This window comes from Vicia villosa, linkage group LG2 (genome assembly GCF_029867415.1).
Source record: "Vicia villosa cultivar HV-30 ecotype Madison, WI linkage group LG2, Vvil1.0, whole genome shotgun sequence".
Lineage (NCBI taxonomy): Eukaryota > Viridiplantae > Streptophyta > Magnoliopsida > Fabales > Fabaceae > Vicia > Vicia villosa.
Window position 1 is genome coordinate 219,684,120 of NC_081181.1, and position 26,940 is coordinate 219,711,059.

Consider the following 26,940-nt stretch of genomic DNA (forward strand, 5'->3'; position numbering starts at 1 on the left):
TATTACAGATGAACTGAAATTATGGAAAATGATTGTTGAATCTAGCAGAATTCTGGAAAGCCCAAATTGCGTTGATCAGAAAGAGGCAGGAAGCTTGAATAACAAATATCCCTTGCTTAGAACCAGCCTTGAAACAAGAAGTTAAAAAGGATTTGGCATTTTTGTGAATGTTGATATGAAGTAGAGTCCCCAACCAGTCCCATAATTTAACCGCAAATGGGCAACGGAAAAATAAATGTTCAATCGATGGCTAGCTTTACAAAGCGAACACATAGAAACTATTTGAATACCGCGACAATGTAATTGTTCATCAGTAGGAAGTTTGTTCTGTAATAACCTTCAAGACAGTAACGAGCAAGATGGAGGAATAGAATTATTTCAAATGTAATCCGCCCACGGGAAAATAGGATAATTTTGTTGCTTGTAATGGTAAGCAAGTTTCAACGTCAAAGAGCCATTACTAGCGCTTTTCCAAGATAACTCGTCGGATCAAAATTATAACTAAACTAAAAAATAAGTCACAAAGGTTTTCACCGGGTTAATTGCAACTACAGTTTTATGACTTTATCTAACTATTATACCCTTTTATTCACGGTTTAACCGGTCTGACCGGCCGAAACGGTCTGAGTTTTAAAACACGGATTTAAATGACTTCAAAGTTTGGTTTGATGATAAGAGGTCATTGACAGTTCACGGTTTAACCAGTCTGACCGGCCGAAACGGTATGAGTTTTAAAACACGAATTTAAATGACTTTAAAGTTTGGTTTGATGATAAGAGCTCATTGCCAAATTGTGAAAGTTAAGTGATGATCGACTAATAAATCTCAATTGGAGTTCTATTTCCTTCGAACAATTGTGTAGAATAATCAACTATATTCTTAGGGCCAGCCCAATGAATACTGAGACCTAAGACAAATTTTACAGTGATACCTTTAAATTATTAACATCTTTTGTGTTAAAGTAACATTTTATTTAAAAATGAACTTTTTAAGTTTTTAAAATGTAAATTATTTATTTAATTATTGTATTTAATAGTTTAACATATATAAGATCTTATTAATTTTAATTTTTTTTCTGTTATGAATAAATATAAATATAGACGTCCATCTTACTCAGTAGTCTATACATTTTTTATTTTCTAACCGTCATGATTTTTCATCTTCCTAATGTCTTATAAATAAGATCCACATTGAAATGTAAATATTGATACTTGAAAAATATAATATAATATTATTTTCTATCTTCTCTTTCTCTCCTTAATCTCTAATTAATCTCTATATTGTTTTGGTGAATTTCATAACACGTTATCCGCACGAATCTCTCTCTCTCTCTCTCTCTCTCTCTCTCTCTCTCTCTCTCTCTCTCTCTCTCTCTCTCTCTCTCTCTCTCTCTCTCTCTCTCTCTCTCTCTCTCTCTCTCTCTCTCTCTCTATATATATATATATATATATATATATATATATATATATATATATATATATATATATATATATATTTGATATAACAATTTAAATATTTATGTAATGATACAGAAATAAACCGTGGCAAAATAAATGGTTTAGAATGCATAACCAAGGCCGTCACAAGTTTTTGGAGGCCCTGTGTATATTAGCCGCAATTTAATCATAAAAAATTATTAGAGGCCTTATGTACTCATGATTTAACCTACCTGATATTTTATGAGGCCCTATTTAGTTATATTTTAACTCAAGAAAATTTGAGGCCCTGTGCGGTAGCCCGCTTTGCACGCCCTCAAAGACGGCCCTGTGCATAACATATAACAACGATTTTAAATCTGTGGTCATAACCAAACCGTGGCAAAATAAATGGTTTAGAATGCATAACATATAACAACGATTTTAAATCTGTGGTCATAACCAAACCGTGGCTATATCTTGAACCAAAACTGTATGTTAAACGTTAAATTGAAACCGTGGCTTTACCATATAGCCACAGTTCTGTAATCATGGCAAATATAAACCGCGGCCTTAATCAAGCTACCTAAACCGTGGCCTATAAAAGTCACGGTTGTCAAAAAGACGTGGTCTATACCAAAAAACCGTGGACTATACTTTAAGCCACGGCCGCATATCCCACAGTTGGATTTTCGTGGCCAAAGCGTGGCCTCAGCGTTACGCCACGGTTATTTTGCATATAGCCTCGGTTCCTTGGGCATGGCAGGAGACCTTTTTTCCTGTAGTGGTACTTTGAATTGATACTATCATAGTGGGCTTATCCCTAACTTGGTAGCCCCTAGAGTAGGTATTGTTGTTTATATTGAACTAAGTGAACAATTACTTATGTTCTTTAAGTTTCTGCACTGCACTGCATTGTTTTATAACTGAATTGTCTTCCAATACAGAGCTGACACTGAGTTTGTTATAACTTAGTGCACTCATGCTTGCCTATATATAGCAGTTGTGTTATCTCTTGTAACTAACCGAAAGTTATTATGTTACTCAATACCCTAGAATTCATCAATTCTTTCTCATTCTCAGTTCAATTATGAACACTTCTTAGATTTCTAATATGGTATAAAAAGCTTGAGATCTCTCTCAGCCATGGATTCCGCAAAAACGGATCAATTTTCATCATCATAAAATGTGAGTTCTTCAAATAACGATGATGGATCATCGTTGAAGACCGCATTCAAAACCTTTCACAGCAAATCACCATAAAATTGGACTATTCAAACTTTCTTTCGTAGAAGCAACAAGTCGAAGGTATAATCTAATCAACAAACTACATCGTCACCTAGGGAATCCTAGCATTCCTCATTGCTATCTCTCTGTGGAAGATTGTGCATTAGATATTGAAAATCCAGCGTATGTTGCTTGGCATCAACAAGACTCACTATTATTCACCTGGCTTCTCACTCCACATTCCGATTTGGTTCTGCCTAGGGTTGTGAAATGCGTTCACGCTCATGAAGGCAAGTTCGTAATCGAACAGTTTCAGAAAACTCAGATTTATGCAAAATTGAGACAGTTTCACTATTAATTGTGATGTATCTAGAAAAGAGATTGCATTATTGATCAATATCTCAATCGTATTCAACAAATTATTGAGGTTCTTGAGTCAATTGGAGATCCTGTTTCGCATAGAGACCAAATTGAAAAGTTCAATCAAGTTTATTTTGAGTTCATCCTGACACATGTCTTGTGAAATCACAAACTACTTATGAAGCATTACTACAAGGTGCTCTTGACAAGGAAGGACCGTACTCATTTGACTCTCTCCAAACTACTTCTATTTCTCTTCATACTCAGAACACACCTATTGTTCACACACTCACCACCCTTGCACCATACATTGTTGGTTTGAATTCCTTTGCAAATAAATGTAATCCTACGTTGGGACCTTCATTGTAAGTTCAATGGCATAATAGATTGGTTCATAATCATCATGAGGCACTCAAAACTATTCTGATCAATTGTAACATTTCTATTCCTATGAAATCAAATTTAGATTTTTGTGCTGCTTGCTATCTTGGTAAAATACATAGACAGCCATCTTTTCCAGTAGCTACCCTTGGCATGGATTCTCTCTATCTATAGTCACACATCTTAAAGTCCAACATATTTAATTGATAAACTATTGTGTAATATTTTATTTTTTTGACATAAAAATGATAATATGTAATTATAAATATTTACTCATAAATACTACGTGGTATAACTACATACAAATAATAAATCTATGTCAAACATAAACAGCATGCTCTAAATATCACAAAATATGATCTCATGTATTAACTATTTATGAGTTACTTATGTACAATCTATATTATATAAATATTTTTTCATATTTAGCACTCTGTATATAGTTTTCTTTGTTAACACTTCTTTTAAAAAAAAATATACATGTATCTTATTTTTTATTTCAATTATTTTGCTTCTTTAATTATTATCATTATATTAATAGTTAGAAAATGTAGATAGATATTAGGGAATATGCATAATTCTTTTCACTTTATTTTTTAATTTATATTTTTCTTCTTCAGTTTTATAAGTTTTTATGCTGGAGAATTTAAAATGTTTCATGATTAAAATTTAAACTTATTCCCTGAAAAAGAAAAGAAAAAAGAGTTTTTCTTGTTGTAAAACATTCTCTAACTTTTCTAATAAATAAATTAGAGAAGGGAATGATTAATTTCCCAATATTTCTATTATAAAATTTATTTATGTTTGAAATCTTAGTTTACGTCTCATTAAAAAATATTTTAAATTTAGTTAGATTTTCAAATACAGTGAAACAGTTTATATACATACCTCTTCTCCAAAATAAGATGTAATTTTCATGTAACTCAAATGATAAAGTGTGTCTATCATAGATAAAATCTAAATCTATTATTATGAATATTGGTTTTATTTTTTTATTAGTAAAACTTTTTTTGAGGGTCACGGTTCGATCCCCGCAACTGCGATATGAAGGAAGTTGAATTCACTTGATGTTAAAAGTGACCCCTGAGCCGAACTAAACTGGTGGCGATAAACAAAAAAAAAAGGATAATAAATTTGTTTTTCATTATCTTTATTTTTTGCTAGGTTATAATATATATGCTTTTTATATTATTCTATTTTATTTCTCTAAAAACATTATAAAATTAATTAAAATTATAATCAACAGTTTTTTTTATTTTATAAATTCCATATTTTTTAAAATCAATTCTAAATTTTTATCATTTATAAAATATCTCTTTTTAACCTTTTTCGTAAGTCACACGATAAGAACAATAATATAATAGTTTAATCATAATAAATTCTGATCTGATGTTACAATACATCACACACTTTTTCTATCACATAAATTTAAAATAATTTGTAAGAACTAATACATAAACTAATGTGTTTGTTTTTGAAGAAACTAACTGCAACTAAAATGACATTATAATTAAATTTTTTATTTATTTATAGTAAAATATTTTATAAGAAGAATGCTAATAATGGATTTTTAAAGAGTAGGAGTGGTGATACAATGAAAAAATAGTTAAAAAGATTGAAACCAATTATTTTTGGGAGGAATACCAATCGTAGCCTTAGACTTACTCGGCCATTTGGACAATTATGTAAAAGAAATATGTGTAATAAATTAAAATGATAATAATACATGTTTTAGTTAATGATTTAATTTAGTTGCAAAATAAATATTTGTTAATTTGATTATTTATTAATTATAAAATATAAATGCATTGAAAAAAAGTAACACAAACAAATATAAGAATATAGGTTAAGGAGGGGTTTCGTGATTTTAATTCTTTTAAATATATGTTATTTTGATTTTAGTATTATTTTAAGTTATTTCGTTTTGAACAACAACAATAAAAATTTATAAAGCAAAAAGTTAAGGCAATGAGCAGAGGAAGAACATGATTTAAGGAATTCATTCTTAAGTTTCAAATTCTTTCAAGGAATCCATTTTTAAATTTCATCTTCTTCCATGATTCCAACCTGCAATATGTTTCAAAGAGAAAGAAGAAACCTTTAAACCAAGTACAGAGAAACAACATTAAAAATAACATTAAAAAGACCCTGAAGGAACTCAAAATCGTCATTGTCACCATAAATACTCTACTGCTGCTGCTGCAAAATTTCTTGCGACACAACTGAAACTCCCAGTTCACATCCACCCATTCATAACACTTTCCCCACACTTTCTTTGTTTTTTTAGTTCACATCCACCTATTCATAACGGTTTCTCCACACTTTCTTTGTTTTGAAAAATAAAAAACAAAATCTTATCAACACTTTCTACTCATTGTTGTTTCTGTAATCAACAAAAAAAATGGAGAATCAAAATTGGTGACAGAAAATATTTAGGATTTTAATTGAAATTACAGAATGTTACTATGATTTGTGATGGAAGAATGAAGATATTGTTGATGCGATAAAGGTATTAGGGTTTAGAGATTGAAAGGGTTGTTGATGAGAAATAGAGGAATGGTATAATATTTGTAGAAGGAGAAAGCAAGTATCTGTTATCAATGAAATCACATGGCTCAAGAATAACTCCATGCATGTTTCGTTTCTCAATGTGAATCTTTGTATGTGCATTGAGAAATGTTATACGATGCTTTTTTTAGCTGTATAAGAATTAATGATTAATTGGTGCTGTCATGATTTAAAATGGGGTAATTAATGCCGGTAACAGTAATAATGTGAATGGTTTTAAATGGTTTAAATTTTATTATTTGCAGGATTATTTTCTGGTTTATTAATTTAAATATGGTGTATTATCATTAGTGAGTGTAAATGACGATTATATCCTAAATTATTGCAAATTAGATGGGGTAATTAGGATAATTAGGTAATAATGATAGTATATAACTTTCTTATATTGTTATTAGATTTCTAAATATTGATATTTTAACAAGAGAATTGAGACATTGATTACTAGAGGCGGAAATAAAAGGTCAGTTTCGGGACCGTTAGTCGGATATAGATAGGGAGCCATAATTTTATTTCTACTAACAGAGTAACCTCACTCTCCATATCCATTGGTACTAGTCAAATAATAGAGTTAGTGACTTGATAGAGCGTATACATGGTGATATTTGTGGGCCAATACACCCATCATGCAAACCATTTATATATTTTATGGTTTTAGTTGATACATCACCTAGATGGTCACATGTTTGTTTGTTGTCAACTCGCGACCAGGCATTTGCGAGATTGCTAGCTCAACTAATTCGAATAAAAACTCAGTTCCCCAATTATCGTGTCAAGGAAACACGTCTTGATAATACTGTAAAATTTCAATCCCAGGTATTTAATGAGTATTGCATGTTTATTGGAATTGACATTAATTGAACATCCATTAGCACATGTTCATACACAAAATGGACATGCATAATCATTTTTAAACGTATTAAATTAATTGCAAGACCATTTATCATGAGATGCAAACTTCCAGTTTCTACTTGGAAACATGCAACTTTGCATGACACAACATTAATTCGCACCAGGCCAACACGTTATCACACCTCTTCCCTTTTACAATTAGTTTTTGGTAAAAAAACCTAATATTTCCTATCTAAGATTTTTTTATGATATGCGGTTTATGTTCTAATTTCTCTATCATATCGCACCAAGATGGATCCTCAAAGGAGAATTAGAAAATATGTTGGATATGACTTTTCATCTATTATAGAGTCCCTTAAACCAACAACAGACGATTTATTCACTTCTCAATTAACTAATTATCATTTTGATGAATCAAAATTTTCAGCACTAGGGGAAGAGAATAAGAACCTAGAAACGAAGATCAGTTGAATTGAATTATCGTTTTCTCATCTTGATCCTCGAATAAAACAATATGAACTAGAAGTTCAAAAGATAATTCAGCTACAAAACTTAGCAAATCAATTCCCAAATGCATTCACTAATTCAAAAGGTGTGACTAAATCATATATACAAACTGCAAATGCTCCAATAAAAATTGATATCCCTACTGGACAATTCAATGAGTCTCAACCACACCTGAAGCATGGTAGATCAATCGGTTCCAAAGATAAAACTCCTCGAACAATGAAGGGATCTAAGAATAAAGGTGGTCTAAGTGAGGATATAGAAATTTTAAAAGAATCTTCAGACATAATAAAAACTTTATCTCCAGAAGAGATTAATTAGGTACTTGAAACTTATGAAAATAAAGAGATCTTGATAAATCATGTCCATAATAGAATACAATAGAACCGACATGAAGTTGACATTGATGATATTTTTCATACAATATAGCACCAAATGTGATAAATGAAAAAGAGGATCATGAATCGACGTCTATTAAAGTTTGTAAACTATGTGAGGATTGACCTAAATGGAAATATGTAATTGAAGCAGAATTAAACTCACTTCACTAGAGACAAGTATTTGAACTTTTAGTTCAAACACCTCAAGGTGTGAAATTAGTTGGATATAAATGAGTTTTCGTGCGAAAAATAAATGAAAATAATGAAATTGTGAGATACAAAGCTCGACTTGTCGCTCAATGATTTTTGCAAATACCTGAAATTGATTTTGATGAGACATATTCACCTATAATAGATGTAAGCACTTTTTGATATTTAATAAGTCTTGTAGCACATGAACGGCTTAATTTGCACATGATGAATGTTGTAACAAACTATTTGTATGGTTCACTTAATATTGACATTTGCATGAAACTCTTTGAAGAGTTCGATATACGAGAGGCACGTAATTTTTAATCTCGAGAAAACTACTTCATCAAATTGAACAAGTCTCTCTATGTGTTAAAACAATCTGGACAAATGTGGTATAATTGCCTCAATGAATATTTATTAAAGGGTGGATATACAAATAACTCAATTTGTCCTTATAATTTCTTAAAAGGGTGTAGAAAATAATTTGTAAAAATAGTTGTTTATGTGGATGACATAAATAGTAATGGAACTCCTCAAGAGCTTCCAAAAGCTATAAATTGCTTAAAAAAGAGTTTGAGATGAAGGACCTATGAAAAATAAAATTATGTCTAGGCTTACAAATTGAGAATTTGGACAATGAAATATTTGCACATCAAGAAGGTTATATATAAAAGTGTTGAAATGCTTCTATATGAACAAATCTCACCTGTTGTCTATCCCAATGCTTTTAAATCATTATATATAGAGAAAGATCCTTTCAGGCTTCGAGAAAAGGGTGAAAAATTGTTTGGTCCTGAAGTATCATATCTAAGTGCAATTGGAACACTAATATATCTTGCTAATTATACACGTCTTGATATATCATTTATGGTCAATCTATTAGAAGGGTACAATTATTCACCTACACAAAGACATTGGAATGAAGTCAAACATATACTTTGTTATCTTAGAGATACATGTTAGTTTTCAGATCCTTATAGTGGTAGATCAGAAACAGGTTAATTGTTTACATGTGATGGTATATCCATTTCATAGAGATCTATGAAACAACTTGTGGCAACAACTTCATCAAATCCTGCATAACTATTAGTACTACATGAAGTCACTTCGAAGACAAAATTTTAAGCAACTACTACAAAGAATATCATCTCACATATAAATGTATGCACGAGGGGAAGAAATAAATATGTTCTACTCTTTTTCCATTCATCATGGTTTTGTCCCATTCGGTTTTCTTGGTAAGGTTTTTAACGAGGCATCTCAAATTCAAAGAATTTTGTACTCTTTTTTCTTCATTAATTTTTTTCCACTAGGTTTTTTCTAGTAATATTTTAATGAGGAATATCCTCAATGGACATACAAAGGGGAGTGTTATGAATAAATATAAATATGGATGTCCATACTACTTAGTGGTCTATACATTTCCTATTTCCAACTTCATATTAACCGTTATAACTTTCCATCTTCCTAATGTCTTATAAATAAGATCCACGTTGCAATGTAAATGGTACTTGAAGAACTAGTGGGATACCCGTGCGTTCGCACGGGTACTGATGTTGTCTAATTTTTTTGTTTTTAGAGATAATTTTGAATATAAGAGAAAACTTAAAAAAATAAAATAAAAGATTACTAACGTAAAAAAATAAAAAGAGTTTTAAAATTGAGGACAAAAAAAATTGAATAAATTATAAACAAATAGTTTTAATGATTAATAAAATTTCAATCAATAAGTCATACGTTTTATTTAAAAGGATAATTAGAAGGCAAAATCTTGAATAATATTATTTAATTATATTGATTGAACATTATAAAAATATAAAAAATAAAATGATATAACTTTGTTTAGTTTTAATATTTGCATTTTATCTATTAACTTTTCCACTTGTAAAACATTGCAACGCAAACATTGAGAAAACGTGACCCAACACTAATAAAAGTAAATAACAGGTCAGGTTTTGGCTGTTGCAAATGTTCCAAACATAAGACAATCTCTAGAAGCATTGCATGTTCATTCATTCAAGATGGCCCAAGGACACGTGAAAGGCAAAGCAGTGGCGTAAGTTTCAACCTTTCTATCTTCATTCCATTTTGTAATGTGTTTTTAACCATGCATGCATGTTATATGTAAACCAATATCCATGATAGTTAAAGAGTACGTTTGCATGTTGTATATTACTGCGTATCTACTTCTAAGAAGAAGGAAAATTTGACACAGGTCTTCATTCTTGAGAAATACCGTGAATATTTAGAAGCTGATGAAGAGTATGAGCTCAGAACAGGGAAGATAAGGAAGTCGCTGACTTATAAAGAGTTTTGTTCTATTGTTGATGAAGGATCGTGTGATGAGGGATCAAGTGCTGAAGTTGAACCAAAAGTTCTATCAAATGAAGAAGTATGCAGCACTGTTTCTAAAGCAGATAGTTGTAAAAGGACTGTCGGCCCATGTCAGTCGCATGCATCGATATCATCAGATAGTTCGGGGTATATAAAATTGCTATGACCATTAAAGAAGATGAACTTTGATAGCAACTTGTAAATAATTTTGGTGAATTCATACTCCACAGTCAATGGTTTTCACTTTGTCAAAAAATCCAAGTATCAAAATCTAGGAATCAAATTGATTTAAGTATCAAGGGATATAATATCAACATGTATGGTAGATGAATATGATTCAAAAGATAAATTGTTTTTCAAATTTAAAGGCAAATTCGTACAATTGAACACTTGAATTTAAAACAAAGCATATTAAAAGAACAGATGGGTACAAAATTGCAAAAACATAGAAGTATAGTCACTGTCATGATCAACATGTTTTTCTGGCTGGACAGCATCCCATCTCATAATACACTTAAATTGTGTTTATTCCTGCAACCAAGGATAACAAATAAGTTAAATCAGCAGCATTCTAAATTACTATAGCACATGCTAAAATGCAGACGATTATATATTACAGAATATATGTCCAAATTATACACTGCACAATTTGGACAGCAACACAATGACATAACGTGCGATATTTAAAGCATGGAAGAGATTACGTGTGTTGTGTCTGAATAGAAAATATAAATCACAGAACATATGTCTAAATTATACACTGCATAAATTGGACAGCAACACCATAACATAACGTGTGATAGTTAAAGCATGTCTAAATTATACACTGCATAATTTGGACAGCAACACCATGACATAACGTGCGATAGTTAAAGCAAGGAAGAGATTATGTGTGTTGTGTCCGAATAGAAAAAATGTGTAGTTGTATATTACCGCTCAAATATTGTGGAAAACTTCTTTATAAACAACGTTAGTCGTAGTAGATTTGGCGTTCATTTTGTCGTCGTGAATCAAAATTTTTACCCCCCTTTTAGTAGTAACTCTTGAAAGTGCGACATAAATCTGACCATGAGTGAAAACATCCCTAGGGATATAAAGCCCCACCCAATCCAATGATTTTCCTTGCGATTTGTTTATCGTCATAGCATACGAAACAATAATTGGAAATTGACGTCGATTTAATTTGAAAGGCCAAGGGCTATCAGACGGGGACATATCCATTCGGGGAATGTAAATCAATTTTCCATTACTTTTCCCACCCATCATTGCTGCTTCAATAACGTGATTTCCCATCTTTGTAACGATAAGCCTTGTACCGTTACACAAACCTTCAGATTGATCAATGTTCCTCATAAGCATGATTGGAGTTCCGACCTTTAACTTAATGTGATGATTAGGCAACCCGAATGTTGTTAAAGAACTGAGAAACTCGGGACTTAGTACATCAAGGAAATTGCTGTCATGTATTTGGGATCGATCTACGGAGTTTGAGCTGTAGTAATCCCGTAATTCACCTACATGAGAAATTTTTTAAAAAATCATCCCATTCATATTGTCATACTTAAAAGAGTAATTTCCAAATAAAAGAAATAACTCAATAACTGATACAAAACAGTTAGTTGCATTTTAATGTGCACCCACAACCAAACATCTAATCATGTTGAAACTTTAAAAAAAGTGCATCACCAAGACCTATTCTACATCAAAAGTTACCTGGCATATTGTTGAGAACATGATCATTGATTTGATCAACAACATCCAGTGTTGATGCAAGTATGGCTCGACTTTTGAGGTAGTCGTATGACTGATAGTTCTCTATGAAATCCGGGTAAGTACTGTTGACAATGGCTAAAATAGGGTCGCTAAAATTAGTTATTAAAAGTTCAGGAGGCACGTCGATTTCTGCAAATCCGTCATTTGGTTCAGATAGTTTCCCTTCGCCTATTTCCAAAAGCCAATTTGAGAAGCTTGCAATATCCCTTCTTTCTTGCTCACTTGGGCCACAATGTAGACGCATGTTCTTGGTTAAATTCAACACTTGTACAGAATGCCATATATAAGAAGCATTTATTGCAGAGTGTACGATATCCGAACGACTACCCCTAGGGACCACCGGTAAAATTTGTCTGAAGTCACCTCCAAAAACAACAACTTTTCCACCAAAAACATCCTTCGAATTGGCGTAGGTATTCCTTACATCCTTTAATGTTTTGTCAAGAGCTTCAAAAGCATGTTTATGAGCCATGGGTGCCTCGTCCCAAATAATCAGCTTTGTTTGCCTTAGAAGTTCTGCGACGTCGTCGTTGTAGTTAACATTGCAAGTAGAATTCTCAAAAGTTGGAACTGGTATTTTGAATTTTGAATGGGCTGTTCTACCGCCAGGTAACAATAAAGCTGCTATTCCGCTTGTTGCAACTGTGAGACATATGTCATGTTTTGATCGCAAAGCACTCGCAAGTGTTCTCCACATGTACGTCTTTCCTGTTCCGCCATAACCATGTAGGTAAAAAACTCCTCCTTTTTGAGCATTGACCGCATAAATTATTTTATCGTATATACTCCTTTGTTCGTCTAAAAGAAACAGCGATGTTACGGAAGTGTATACAGTTTAAAAAGTATAGGCATGTGCTATTCTAAAATAATTTAAAAACTGTTGATATGAAGAGATCAAACTAATAGATCATGATTTGTAGTACCTGTAAGGGCATTGAACAGATTATTGAATTCTGCTCTCATGGTCGAGATATCATAATTGCGCTCATCATATATGAGGCGATTGCCCAACTGTTGAATAACATATCCATTTGGATTTGGTATTGATTTGAACTCAGATAGGCTTCTGCGATTGGCCTGAAGCAAATTCTCAAGTGCAAGTAATGTCAAATTCTGCAGGTCGTTATCGCTCAAAAGCAAGTCTGTTATGTAGTCAAAAAATAGTAAATTAATTGTAAGTTATCACACTATAATGATTTTAATCTATCCATAAATTGATAAAACTATTTTTTTTCATAAGGGAATGTATTCCTATCTAATGATTCATTTGAAGTGATAAGGTATGTTATTTCTGACCTGTGTAATGTTAATATTTTAGTTCATATTTGCATTGCAACAGAAAAGGCTATATCATACCGAATATAAATGATAATTACCTGGATTATGTGCTATCTGTCTTTGTTCGTGCAATATCCCATCAGATAATAAAATCCATGTCTCATCCCATACATGGCCAGGGCGGTTAACCGCACCAGACAAAAGCATGACAACGAACAACTTTCGAAGAAAATGACCTGATCCCCATTCACTTGCCTCTTTGATAGCTCCAATGTATTCTCGATCGTCTTCAAGGAACCCCATTGCAAAGCATCCATCCCTGAACGATTCATATTGTGTGTCGCCAACTTTTCGAATATCTTCATAGCATGTAGGTCCTTTGGCCACTGTCAACATCATTCTGAGGTAGTAAAGTTCACCAGTTGTAGGGGGGACCCAGACCAAATGCCCTATGGTGAACCCTCTCTTACGCGGCTTCCACAATCTCTTCCTTTTTTCATAAACAAATTTGGTTACAAATTCACCGTACGTCAACAATCGAGCTTCTTCATATTTCTCATTAGCAACCAGCCATGATGAAAACATCGACTCTGTTACACTCGCTTTTTCTATAACATTTTCCATTCTTTCATGGTCAGTGTAGTAGATAGCTTTCTCCCCAATCAGATGAAAGAACACGCGTTCAACGGAAGGTTTGCGTCCATGTATATTGTAGGAAAAAATACGCCAACACGCTTCACTTGGAGATACATATCTACAGTCAAGATATTGTTTAATCTCATCAACTGTTTCGTCATTACTCGTAGAGCTAGGATTTGAACGAATAACACTTGCTGTGATTCGGTCATACCCCTTGTGTATGTATTTGAAAAGATATTTGATAGAAGAACTTTGGTTACACCACTCCATATTGATATGAGCATGATATTTCAATAGCAACCGTGTATTATACGGTACAACATACCTATTATCCAAATCAATTCCATTTTTCTGAATGACATGTGTGTTGGATCTTCTCCGGTATAGAGGAAAACCTTGACTATCAAGAGATGTTTCCTCTATGAACTTTTTGGGAAAGAATTTTGAGCACTGCCTATTCTTCATACATTGCGAGGTTGGACGTGAAAGACCACACGGACCATGCATCATATGTGCCTTGACTAAGTTGTACAAAATAGGATGTACTTGAGGGTCAGGTATTTCTGCACATATTATGTTATCAATGTTTGATGGCGTCGGGTATTTGCGCTGTGGGTGCAAAAATATTAAAATGTGAGCATGTGGCAAGCCTCGTTTTTGAAACTCAATGGTATACATAACTGAAAAACCAAACACAACATTAAGGCGTTATAATTACAGTGGAAGACATGTAAGGTATTATAACTTTTATAGAATCTTGAAAGACTTACATGCTAATACCCTTCCAAGAAGATGTCGTTTTGTTATATCCACCATGAGCTCATCAAACTTGATCTTGAATACTTTAGAAACGATGTCCGGTCGATCATGAGGCTTTAAATTTTTTGTGGACAACAAACGTGTGATTTCAGGCCAATTAGGATTGCACGTAAATGTAACGAATAAATCTGGGAATCCAATTTTACTTGAGATGGCCATACCATCAAAATAAAGTTGATCCATGTATCTCCTGCTCCCAACAAATGAAGAAGGCAAGACAATTCGTTTTCCATTCGTTCCAGTGTTCCTCTGTCGAGTACTGTCGCATTGGTCCTGTAACCTATTATATTTGCCAACTCTTAACTTAGACTGATTTTTTCTCAACCAATTCAGACGATCTGATTCCATCATAGAATAACCATCAACTAAAAACTGTTGAAAAAGTCTTCTGGACCACATCAAAGTTTTAGCTTCAATTTTGCGTTCTTGTAATCGAAAACAAAGCCAATCTTTGATGGTTTGGCGATTTTTCCGGGTAACCTGTGCGTCATTTTTATACTTGTGAAGTATATTATCCCTGTAACCATCTTCTCCATAGCAAAAAATCAATGGATATTGGTATGATAGGTAATTCGGGTGCAGTTCATCAATTCTTTGCAAATGACCATCCCGTGCCTGGATAATAATGTCTCTTTGAGTTCAAGAATCAATATCCCCAACGATAAGTGCAGCAACTTCTGAAACCGTGGGTCTATTATACACACGACCTTCATCGGGTCTATCAAAAATAAGTTTAAGCTTCAAATCTAAAAAAGAGTTAGCCTTCAACACATCCTTTGCCATTCTAAATGCTTTAGCAATTGGATTACACTCGTCCAACATAATCTTCAAATTAGTAACAATTTCTCGTTCAACACCATTGTTGCCACTATAATTGAAATACAAAATTATGGTCAAATATATAGTTTTATTGGAATTCCTGTATGATTCAATTTTGAATATAAAATACTTGAAGCAATGGATTCTATTATCGACCTCATGGTCGGTGTCAAATATGTAGAGTTGAGCATATTGGGGAAGCTGGCCTTTCTCTGGCAGCAAAGTACCAATACGATGACAAGTCTGGCCATGAAGCCGTAAAGTAGGTGGACCTCTTCCATTAGTAAGTGTGGTATCAAACTTCATTCCCGGAGAAGTGAAGGAAAACATTGCATTGTATGTTCTAATGTTAGCTTGGTAATTCTTACTTGCCTCCAGTGTATTGTCATAAAGAAGTGTTTGTAGTATCTGCGGCGGCTGTTCTATAAATGGGAGAACAATTTTGCCTCCTCTACAACATAATTCAAACTTAGGAATTGTAGTGTGCCTTGATTTGGCTTTACGCTCTTGATACCACATGGATGCATGACAAAACTCACACTCCCATACCGGGTCTCCAATGTCAGAATATCTTGTATTAGCAAACTTTATAGTTTTAAATATATATACACTCAAATATAAACAACCATGAGGCTGTCAGTCAACACTAAAATTTAGTAACAATATAATCATAAAAATAACCTTGAAGGTGTGAATCCACAATGTCATCTACATCTAAGGAATCATATGAACCAAAACTATCTACTAAAGAATTTCCAGAATCTGAATTTGCATCTTCTTCGTCAGAATAATGTGTGTAGTTTTGGTAAGGCATAGTTGGTCGAACATCATTGGAAGTTGTTGGATCCTCAACAATATGATGTAATTGTCGATTACTATTACCAGCCCTGTTGGGAGTACGTGCAGGTACATTGTTGTGATGGTTTTGTACGGTGTCTGTGAAACGATTAATTAAATTAATTCCACCATGGCCATGAAACCCTTTTCGTTTCTTTATCTGATGTTGTACATTGTGATGTTCAGAGGGTGTTGTGGTTATTAAATTTGAAACATCTTGTAACGGTGTTTGGCTATAAAGCGAGTTACGACTATTATTGAGGAAGAAAGAAGAGTCTGGGGTGTGCATGTTGTTTTCCTTGTTGCCACCCGAATGTGATGACTCCCCCTGAAATTTCGTCAGCTTCCTCTTTTTCATGGCCTTAGAAGCAGCAGGAAAATTGGAATCCACATCATTCATCTCTATTTATCAATGTATTAGTGGTTTTGATAGTGAAACATTAACTTATATTGAATGTCGAAAAATGCAGGAAGAGGACTGAGTATGGAGGTGTATGAGAAACTGATAGTTTCACATAAAGATTAAAATAAAAGTAATTAAAAGATAAGAATGGGTGTTGGCATAAATGTGTTGTATCAATTTAAGACTATAGCAGCTACCGAGGTACAAAAGCTGCCTAAAGTAATTTGTGGTGATCGAGATGTAATAATGATGCAGAACACAAAAGAATAGATAAGTTGGGTCATCAATGTATTTGATATCATTTCATAGGGGATAATGATCATACATTTTGGTTGCTCAATGGATTGGACAACGTGCAATTGTAAATACAAACTCGACATGTTTTGAAGTTTATTAACTCCAAAATATATGTCAAAATTAGGAGAAAACGTGTAAAGTAGATATCAAATAAAAATAATAAGTAAAAAATCACAAAAAAAAAAAGGCTTAGGACATCATATGTGATAATAAGTAAAAATAAGTTGGTTGAAGTGCATGTAGTCCATTGAGCTATTAGGTACTAACAGGAGAGTTTGTTATCATTGTGAGGTGATTAGTCTCAACAAAAAATTTGAGAGTTTTCTAGCATGTGCATGGTCATAAATTGCAGCAGATCGAAGTTGGATCGAAGGTGAAGTCTTGTGTTTCTAAAATTGATAACCTTCGGTGTCCTAAGTGGTTGTTAAACGGATAAAACTGTTGAATGCAGTATAGGGCAAGCAACAAACAAGATTTGGAAATATTGATCCAGGAATTATCGTCCACAGAGATGGAGAGATGCCATTCAACAGTTTCTACGGTTTCGAGCTCGGGATTGAATGAGCAAAAAGTAAACAAAGATATAGACAGGAAAAGAATAAACACATTCTTAGAAGAGAAATAACTTATCAGGAATGTAAATATATTCACTATTCACAAACATACACTTACCGACCCGTTATACTCAACCTACGATACTCATCTATGTCATCACGTATCTCTCACATAAGCGTCAATCTCTGGAGCACAAACGAGATCATCTCACAACTAAGGTTATCTCTAATGCGAAGTCGCGAGAACATCCGTATTCTCGCGTCGGCGATCTCTCGCGCGCCGCTCAAACACGAAAGCATTAAGAACAGATACAAACAGTGAATGCTAGCTCTAAATCTATCTCTAGAGTTCAGAAACTACAGATAATCATCCTAGATAAGAATTCAAGAAGTTTATCTCTAAAGCAACCTAAATCCCCAGCATAGAGCAAAAATCCAGGATAATATCAACACAGATTTGTAAAGCAAGTTAAACATAACATTATAATCGGTAAATATACATAAGATTTGAGTAACTATACAAACAAACCCAACACAAAGAAATACACAGAGAATAGAAGAGATAAACCAAACATCTCGCGGGTTGTCAGCTCCGGTTGATGAGAAATCCACCTCTGATCTTCCAAGTGCATGACCCAGTGTTGTTTTCTGAGCTAATCCTAATCTAAGAATGAAAATGATGGAGTTGGAACCAAAAACTCTCCAAAACCATACCCCTAAAATGGTTCAAATGAAAGAATATAAACACAATTTCTGCTACGGCCGCTTAGCGGCCAAACTTCGCTGAGCGGACTACACGTATTACAAAAATATCTAGAACAGTAAACAGGGCTCCGCTTAGCGGCCAGAGCTGCCGCTTAGCGGCCAGGAAAATTTGGTTCGCCCCTGGAAAGCGCGCTTAGACGCCGCTAAGCGGACCTCCCTGCACAAATCTTGCTTATTTGATCCAAAATCGCGCAATCGGAGTCGTGCCTTCGACACTTTATTCCTCGAGGCTCCAATAAGCATGAATACCTATAAAAACAAAGGAAAAACTATTAAACGATATATAAAACATATGAAAACTAAATAATGTGAATATATACACAAAAGTGGGGATTTTATTACAAAAACGGAATGAATAGAATCGATAAGTGCCACAATTATATACTCAAAATAACAACATTTTGGCACTTATCAAACTCTCCCCAACTTAAAACTTTGTTTGTCCTCAAACAATGTCAAATAAATCAAAGAATCAAAAGCAATAAACCAAAGAATTGTGAATCAACAAGTTTTGAAAACCAAAAACAAATGTATGGCTCAATTCAAAAACGTCTAAACAAAGTAAATACTTACCACTATACTACAACGACAACATGTAAACGAAACGAATCCTAAGCACAAAAAGCATACAACACATTCTAACACAATACATGCTATCTCATGAATCACACCTAGCAAAATTTCATCAATGGATGAAGAGCACACAAAGGTGAGGGACTTTTAACACTCATCCAACAATCTTGCAAACAAAAGATTAAATTATGCACTCATCCAAAAATCACATTGAAGATATAAAAGCAAGGATCACAAGGACTTTTCAAGGTTGTAATGTGGCTTGGTTAACAAACAAGGGATATGTCCTAAGGCTAATCGAAACAAAAACTTGCCTAAACCTAAGGGAGTGATCAATCCACCAAAGATTCAAACAACACAATTCCGATCAAACTTCTTCCTTATCCACAAGTTTCTCAAACCAATCACAATACTTACTAGCACAATTATTCGCTTCTCTTTTCTTTTTGTTTTTCAAAACTTTTTCTCTTTTTTTTTCTTTTTCTTTTTTTTCTTTCTTTTCAACCTCATAGCAACAACCACATAAGTAGCAACCATTTATCTCCCCAACTTGAATTCAACCACATCATCATGTGAATACTCCCTACTTCTAAGGCAAGGTAAAAATTCATACCAAAAGTCATGGTTGAGGGTTCAAGAAAACAAAGAATCAATCATCCATGCAAAAATGAGAACTAAACACTCAAAGATAAGCATTTAGCAAAAACAACATGGACATTGACAAAAAGGCTCAAAATGGTTAACAAATGATCACACACTCACAAGGTGAATTGACTATTTGGTTTTGGTAGTTGTGCTCAAAATGAAACAAAATGCCTTGATCCTTTTCATGCTTTCATAAAATCAACATAAACAAAAGATTAAGCATAATAAAATCCAGTTAAAACAAAGATTGTGGCCTCCAGCATATATGAACAACGGAAAGCTTCCTCACATTTATGGTTTGGGAACTAAAGTGATTCAATCAACAAGCAAGTAATGCAAAAGAATGAATTGTATGGTAATTGTACAAATGAAAAGTTTCCTAAACATGTTATGCTATAGAAAGCGATAAATGAGTACCTTGAATTATACACTTCAAAAACAATATCCTACCATACATCCGCAAGTTGAAACACTCAAGCTTTGGAAAATCACCTCAAAAATCTTCAAATTACCGACAAAATTCGAGTACAAACAACCAATACAAGAATTAGAAAAATAAAACTAGTATATACTATTAATTAGCCTTGGTGAAAGTGGTAAAAAGGAGTGAACCAAGTGGAATAGGAACCCCACTGGTACAAAGCAAGAAAAACAAAATTCTGCTATGCTCGCTTAGCGAGCTCTTCTCCGCTTAGCGATGACAGTAAAATTCAGAAAAACCAGAACAAAATTTGATGTTCCAGCTCTCTCCACTTCACCTAAATACCTCTTAAACATAAAAATAAACAGAACTTACAACCGTTGGGGTGCCTCCCAACAAGCGCTTGTTTTACGTCGTTAGCTCGACGCCTTTATTGTTTCGGTGTTTGGAAAGTAGCTTCCTCCCGTCATGCCATGGTGACGTCTCACCGCACAAGCCTAAAGAAAGTGTCCTAACCAACCACTCAACAAATGTTACTGGTACAAATATATACAATGATTAAACGAACATAAAGGAAAACACAAGTATACAAATATGTATATGAACAAACACATATATACAAACATGAAACACATATAACTATTAACATACACAAAGAGAAAGTTGGTGAATGTTGGATGCACGAGTTGAAAAGTGAAGATTTGTAAGTAAAGAGCTAATCCGAGATCAACATGTTTCACCAACATTCAACAACAAAAGTATACTTGTATGTAACATATACAAGTAAAATTATATGGTGACAATAAACAAGTAAACATGTACAAGTAAGTATATATACAAGTGAAACTATACAATATATACGATATATACAAAGCTAAAAACAACGAAAACTATTGTGATGCAATTCAACAACCATCCCCGGCAACGGCGCCATTTTGTTGAATGCAGTATAGGGCAAGCAACAAACAAGATTTGGAAATATTGATCCAGGAATTATCGTCCACAGAGATGGAGAGATGCCATTCAACAGTTTCTACGGTTTCGAGCTCGGGATTGAATGAGCAAAAAGTAAACAAAGATATAGACAGGAAAAGAATAAACACATTCTTAGAAGAGAAATAACTTATCAGGAATGTAAATATATTCACTCTTCACAAACATACACTTACCGACCCGTTATACTCAACCTACGATACTCATCTATGTCATCACGTATCTCTCACATAAGCGTCCATCTCTGGAGCACAAACGAGATCATCTCACAACTAAGGTTATCTCTAACGCGAAGTCGCGAGAACATCCGTATTCTCGCGTCGGCGATCTCTCGCGCGCCGCTCAAACACGAAAGCATTAAGAACAGATACAAACAGTGAATGCTAGCTCTAAATCTATCTCTAGAGTTCAGAAACTAACAGATAATCATCCTAGATAAGGATTCAAGAAGTTTATCTCTAAAGCAACCTAAATCCCCAGCATAGAGCAAAAATCCAGGATAATATCAACACAGATTTGTAAAGCAAGTTAAACATAACATTATAATCGGTAAATATACATAAGATTTGAGTAAATATACAAACAAACCCAACACAAAGAAATACACAGAGAATAGAAGAGATAAACCAAACATCTCGCGGGTTGTCAGCTCCGGTTGATGAGAAATCCACCTCTGATCTTCCAAGTGCATGACCCAGTGTTGTTTTCTAAGCTAATCCTAATCTAAGAATGAAAATGATGGAGTTGGAACCAAAAACTCTCCAAAACCATACCCCTAAAATGGTTCAAATGAAAGAATATAAACACAATTTCTGCTACGGCCGCTTAGCGGCCAAACTTCGCTGAGCGGACTACACGTATTACAAAAATATCTAGAACAGTAAACAGGGCTCCGTTTAGCGGCCAGAGCTGCCGCTTAGCGGCTAGGAAAATTTGGTTCGCCCCTGGAAAGCGCGCTTAGACGCCGCTAAGCGGACCTCCCTGCACAAATCTTGCTTATTTGATCCAAAATCGCGCAATCGGAGTCGTGCCTTCGACACTTTATTCCTCGAGGCTCCAATAAGCATGAATACCTATAAAAACAAAGGAAAAACTATTAAACGATATATAAAACATATGAAAACTAAATAATGTGAATATATACACAAAAGTGGGGATTTTATTACAAAAACGGAATGAATAGAATCGATAAGTGCCACAATTATATACTCAAAATAACAACATTTTGGCACTTATCAAAAACAACATCGTGATTATGGTGGATACATAATATTATGAGCTGTTGGAGTTCTTTGTGTAAGCAGATAAATACAAATTCATATGTATAAGGTAATTTGCAGAACAAATAATATATTTCCTATACATTAATGTAGCCCTTCTTGACGGTTAATTTCATAAGAAATATCATATACATATGCATTTGTATGTAGTTGCTTACAACATTGTTATGAACTTTTATGACATAATAAACTATTATTATGGTAGTGGTACCAAAACCACTTAGTCAGGTTGGTTTATTATGCAAATATACTTAAAGAAAATTAACTTTTGTAACAACTCAGTGAATAATTTCGATGAATTCATACTGCGAAGTCAATGTGTTTCACTTCGTTGATCTCTAATTATCAAAACTTCGTCGAAATCTAATTATCAAAACCGATGACTCAATTTTGATATGTGTACTACGCATTATTAGTTCAATTCGTATGGTGTTAAATATATTATTCAAAATTGAGAAAAGATAAAAAATTTTAACAAAGACTCTGCACCATTTTCTGAATGGGTACATATAGCAATATGCAGTAAAAAGAACATTGACATTATATAAAAACTAACAGAAACAAAATAATGCATTTAACTAAGAATGATTGAAAGACAACCAGTTAATAGTAAGGTCAGAATTGAGACATAAAGACAATCAGCAAAGTAAAGGACAAAGTAATTTCCCCAAATAACAAATCATAACCACTAATGTATGGAATATATCCAACCATTAATATTTAGTCATTACAAAAGATGATCAAAAAATAGACAGCAACAGAAAAATAACACATTAAACATCAGTTCTTATTTCTCGATTTTAATTTGCTTCTTAAGTTTGTTCGAAGACAGTTCACCATCAGTAAGGTTCATTAAGGTTGTGGATTCACTCGACCCATCGGGATTTGATCTCTTAGCTGTCGGGGTGACTAGATCCGAGCTAAGTTTGGAAGTAATTTCAGTTTCCTGTAAAAAACATTTCAAGTTGTAAATCAGTTTCATCCCAAAAGTTAGATTTGCAAATAATACATTCATAACGTTGGCCTCATAACTTACAGCTATTACTTCGGACTCCTCTATAGCATTTGCCTCGTCGACACTTTCTTTAATCTAATATACATGTAAAAAAATTGTTAGAATAAGATATAGCAAGACATCTACATAAAACAAAATTATAGGACAATTTGGTTAAATTCTATCAAAGAAACACCTGAAGCAATGGGGTGGGTGGGAGGTCAGTCACTTGAACATCATCCAGACCACAGGATTCACTAAGCTGTTTGAATATATCATTGTCCTCAGCTATAGAAACAACAGAACAACTATCCCAAAGGGGCTGCCATTTGACCTTAAATGCCTTTTGTTTACCCACTAATTTGTCAAGTGCTAATGGATACTCAAGTGGATCACTAACTCCCCCTGAATACATTAAGCAAATCTACCATATAAGAAGTTGTAGAATATTAAAAATATTATATTTCACACCATAATATCAAACCTCAATCATGGTGCTGCGCATCTGGGCAGCAGAGAGCTCCAAGAGTTGTTCACTTTCCCTATCCCACAAGACAAATTTACAACGATATCCGCAATGAACAACTTCAAATTGGATTTTGTACCTAAAATTACAGCATCTTTCCAACAAATGCAGTCAAGCATCATGAACACAACACAATATAGATGTGGATTTACAATTGTTTTAAAATACATCACCTAAAAATTTCTGCTTCAGTCAAATGTTCTGCACCGCATTTGAATGGAGCTTAATTTCCCCTTGCAACCTTAGGACACATGTGGCATGCTTGATAGTACCAACCATGTTGGGATGCGATTAGCTTGTCAATTCTTGCAACCGTAGTACAAAAAGTTTCCTAAATATAAACATACATTAATTTTTTAAAACTAAAGAAAAGTCGGGAAGAGGTACGCATGTATGTAATAGATACATACTGTTTTTAGTTGCTTGATTGTAGCAATGGGAAGGACAACAGTTTTGGAGACAAATTTTTGGTATAGTGAGAGCTGAGAATTTGAAGAGCTTTGAGACCACACTTGAGACTGGGAACCATTCTGGATGGGTTTCACAGACAATGCATCTTTTGGGATGCTATAACAATGCAAAAAGTATAACTATTTTATAAAGTCATTAAAAAGGAAAAATCAAACAAAATTAAATCTTGCAAATTATAACCTCTTCATAAAGTCTTGAATTGCTTTCAAATCATCGTTGATCAACAACTTAGTTACATTGTAGGTGTTTGAAACGGAAAGTGGATATTTTCCTGCATATAACAAAATAATGTGTTATATATTTGCAGATGTTAAATTTGAATCATAAACAGATTTAACCAAAACAATAGCAAATCAGTTGTATATGCATCAAAACTAATGAAACCTAAAACAAACAATAATTTTATATAACTGAGTAATAAATAATGATGTGAAACCTTCTTCTTTGACTTTTGCGTATTGTAGCAAGATTACTGTTGGACAGGATGGATCACTTTTGTTTTGATTGTATTTGATAAATTGTTGAGCATACGTTTCCCAAAGAGTACAGTGTATTGTGTTGTTGCTGCGAAGTTATAAGCAAAGTTAAGAAACTGAGAAGACATGCAATGATCAGACATACGTTAGTACATTGTCAACATACCTCAAGTCTTTCAGAATAATGTTAACCTGACATTTTTTGCCACCAGCTTGCATTTGTATGTATCCAACTTCGTCAACCATGCCAATGATGTCTGCGTAATAATAATGTTACAATTAGGTTTCATCATGAAGTCAATACAAATATATAATAAAAATGGTAAAACAAACACCTTTACCTATCAATACATCCTTTTTCCATTTCCCAGTAATAATATCACTAAAAGGAGTTATTTTTAAATCTTTCTCAGGAATTAAATGTTTATTTCTATCTCCAATAGTCGTTCCACCAGAAAATTTCAAAAGAAATTTGTGGTTGGAAGGCTTAAAGACAACATCATTGAGTTGAACTTGGAAGTTTGATATAGTGACAGTATCATTAACAGCCAACTGCGAATCGAAAGTCTGACTATACAACGGAGGAACAATGACATGGATATCTGTCCCCTGAAAAAATAGCAGAAATCAATTTTCTCATAAACATGAAGAATCACATGGAAAAAAATAAGTGAGTTGATAAATCTGAAAAGTTTCATAAATAAAAAAAAAGTAAAAACAGAAGAAAACTCAGAGTGAGTTACATCTTTGTCCATTACTATCATCTCAAAGTGTTGTTTAGTGTTGGTGATGACATTCCACTTATGGTGAATTTTTATTGCAATTTTCCATAGTTCTTTGTTGTCACTAATGTCTTTAACACATTCAAAGGGGCGTGTCATTGATCACACCAAAAAACCTACAAAGATTGAATAAAAAATAAAGAGATTACACATCAAACTCAGAAACAACATGTAAAATAAAAAATAACAGAGAAGTGGCTTAAACTAAAGAGATTACACAACAAATTCACGGTAAGGATGAGGAAGCTGGAATCTGTTTATCAACCACTCATGTGTATTTATAGAGTGGAAGGCTAAATGATTTGCAAGCATGGAAACGGTATACATAGGCAGAAGAGAAATTTGGTTATTGTGCCGAATTTGAAAGGGTAGACATAAGGAGAAGAGAAATTAGGTTATCGAGCAACACAAGTATTGTTTGGGCCAATTATAAAATTTCTGCCTCCAAAAACATTAAATGAGATTACGACCATAAAAAAGACATTAGTATCCCTAATTATGTTAATTTTGGCCAATCAGAAGCAGGTACTGTAGCGGAATTTCCAGAACATTCTGTTTTCTTATATGGTAGATATAATATTACTTTCTCTCTTCTCTTTCTCTCATTCATCTCTATATTATTTTGGTGAATTTCATAACACATAATAAACAAATACATTATTATTAATAAATAATTCTATTGCAGTACCAAATTCTAATAAAATTATTGGCCTATAAAGTTTACACCAACACAAATTTATATAACCACGCGATCTGGGGCACATCAGGCCATTTTTTTAAACCTACCAGTACTCCCCCACCCATATATTACCATATGTATTTAAAAAAATTCTTATGGAAAACCATATGAATTAGGAGCCTTCTACGAATTCATATAAAAAACTTATTGTTTGATCTCATTTTTAGTATGTGTTGCTAGCTAATTTTCCACAACATCAAAGTTGAGCCTCGAGGAAGAAAGATTAGTTTGGAATAAACTTTCACGGGAGAGAATACCTTTTTGTGTAGTTTGCCATTCTTATAGAGCTGTAATTTTTATCTTTAAACAACAAGGTTTGGGTGGTGTAGTTGGTTATTACGCTAGTCTCACACACTAGAGGTCCCCAGTTCGAACCTGGGCTCAAACAACTTTGTTTTTTTATCAAACTTCCGCAACATAGATTTTCCTTTTGTGAAAATCTAATTAATATTACTTAAATCTATTGCTGATTATTATTTTTTTTTTATTTTTTTAGTACAAAATTTATTTCAAACAACACTCACTTTTTATATTAACATTTTCACAAATTATTATTGAAAATTCTTTTGCATTAAAATAATTTAATTATTTACTAATTCAATCAATATTATGATAAATTAGCTTGTATATTTTGCATTATAAC

General features: G+C 33.3%; 2 protein-coding genes and 1 non-coding gene across 3 annotated transcripts; 1 reads left to right on the top strand and 2 right to left on the bottom strand.

The window, feature by feature from the left end:
- Positions 1–10,619: 10,619 nt before the first annotated feature.
- Positions 10,620–15,679, bottom strand: LOC131648280 (uncharacterized). The gene is made up of 6 exons (XM_058918054.1): positions 14,674–15,679; positions 13,363–14,583; positions 12,910–13,128; positions 11,927–12,784; positions 11,147–11,727; positions 10,620–10,744 (listed from the first exon to the last, which is right to left on the bottom strand). Exons 1-5 carry the CDS (start codon positions 15,119–15,121, stop codon positions 11,150–11,152), a joined length of 3,324 nt encoding a protein of 1,107 aa, XP_058774037.1. The 5' UTR covers positions 15,122–15,679; the 3' UTR covers positions 10,620–10,744; positions 11,147–11,149.
- A 7,417-nt stretch (positions 15,680–23,096) lies between these two features.
- On the bottom strand, positions 23,097–25,657 carry LOC131651367 (uncharacterized). The gene is made up of 11 exons (XM_058921031.1): positions 25,520–25,657; positions 25,118–25,385; positions 24,943–25,033; positions 24,737–24,864; positions 24,481–24,571; positions 24,240–24,396; positions 24,102–24,160; positions 23,788–23,908; positions 23,500–23,727; positions 23,346–23,399; positions 23,097–23,255 (listed from the first exon to the last, which is right to left on the bottom strand). Exons 1-11 carry the CDS (start codon positions 25,655–25,657, stop codon positions 23,097–23,099), a joined length of 1,494 nt encoding a protein of 497 aa, XP_058777014.1.
- A 954-nt stretch (positions 25,658–26,611) lies between these two features.
- On the top strand, positions 26,612–26,685 carry TRNAV-CAC (transfer RNA valine (anticodon CAC)). The gene has a single exon. It is a non-coding gene; the product is annotated as a tRNA-Val (tRNA).
- Positions 26,686–26,940: the final 255 nt, after the last annotated feature.

What these genes read in the sequence shown, in the direction of transcription:
- LOC131648280 (XM_058918054.1), bottom strand. Translation starts at nt 15,121, where the DNA reads ATGTGGTCCAGAAGACTTTTTCAACAGTTTTTAGTTGATGGTTATTCT. An exon ending in ACAGATAGCACATAATCCAG is followed by an intron (nt 13,129 to 13,362) that starts GTAATTATCATT and finishes ACTACATAACAG; the next exon opens with ACTTGCTTTTGAGCGATAAC. An exon ending in TGTTCTCAACAATATGCCAG is followed by an intron (nt 11,728 to 11,926) that starts GTAACTTTTGAT and finishes TTTCTCATGTAG; the next exon opens with GTGAATTACGGGATTACTAC.
- LOC131651367 (XM_058921031.1), bottom strand. Translation starts at nt 25,657, where the DNA reads ATGACACGCCCCTTTGAATGTGTTAAAGACATTAGTGACAACAAAGAA. An exon ending in ATTCAAGACTTTATGAAGAG is followed by an intron (nt 24,397 to 24,480) that starts GTTATAATTTGC and finishes GCATTGTTATAG; the next exon opens with CATCCCAAAAGATGCATTGT. An exon ending in CAATCAAGCAACTAAAAACA is followed by an intron (nt 24,161 to 24,239) that starts GTATGTATCTAT and finishes GTTTATATTTAG; the next exon opens with GAAACTTTTTGTACTACGGT.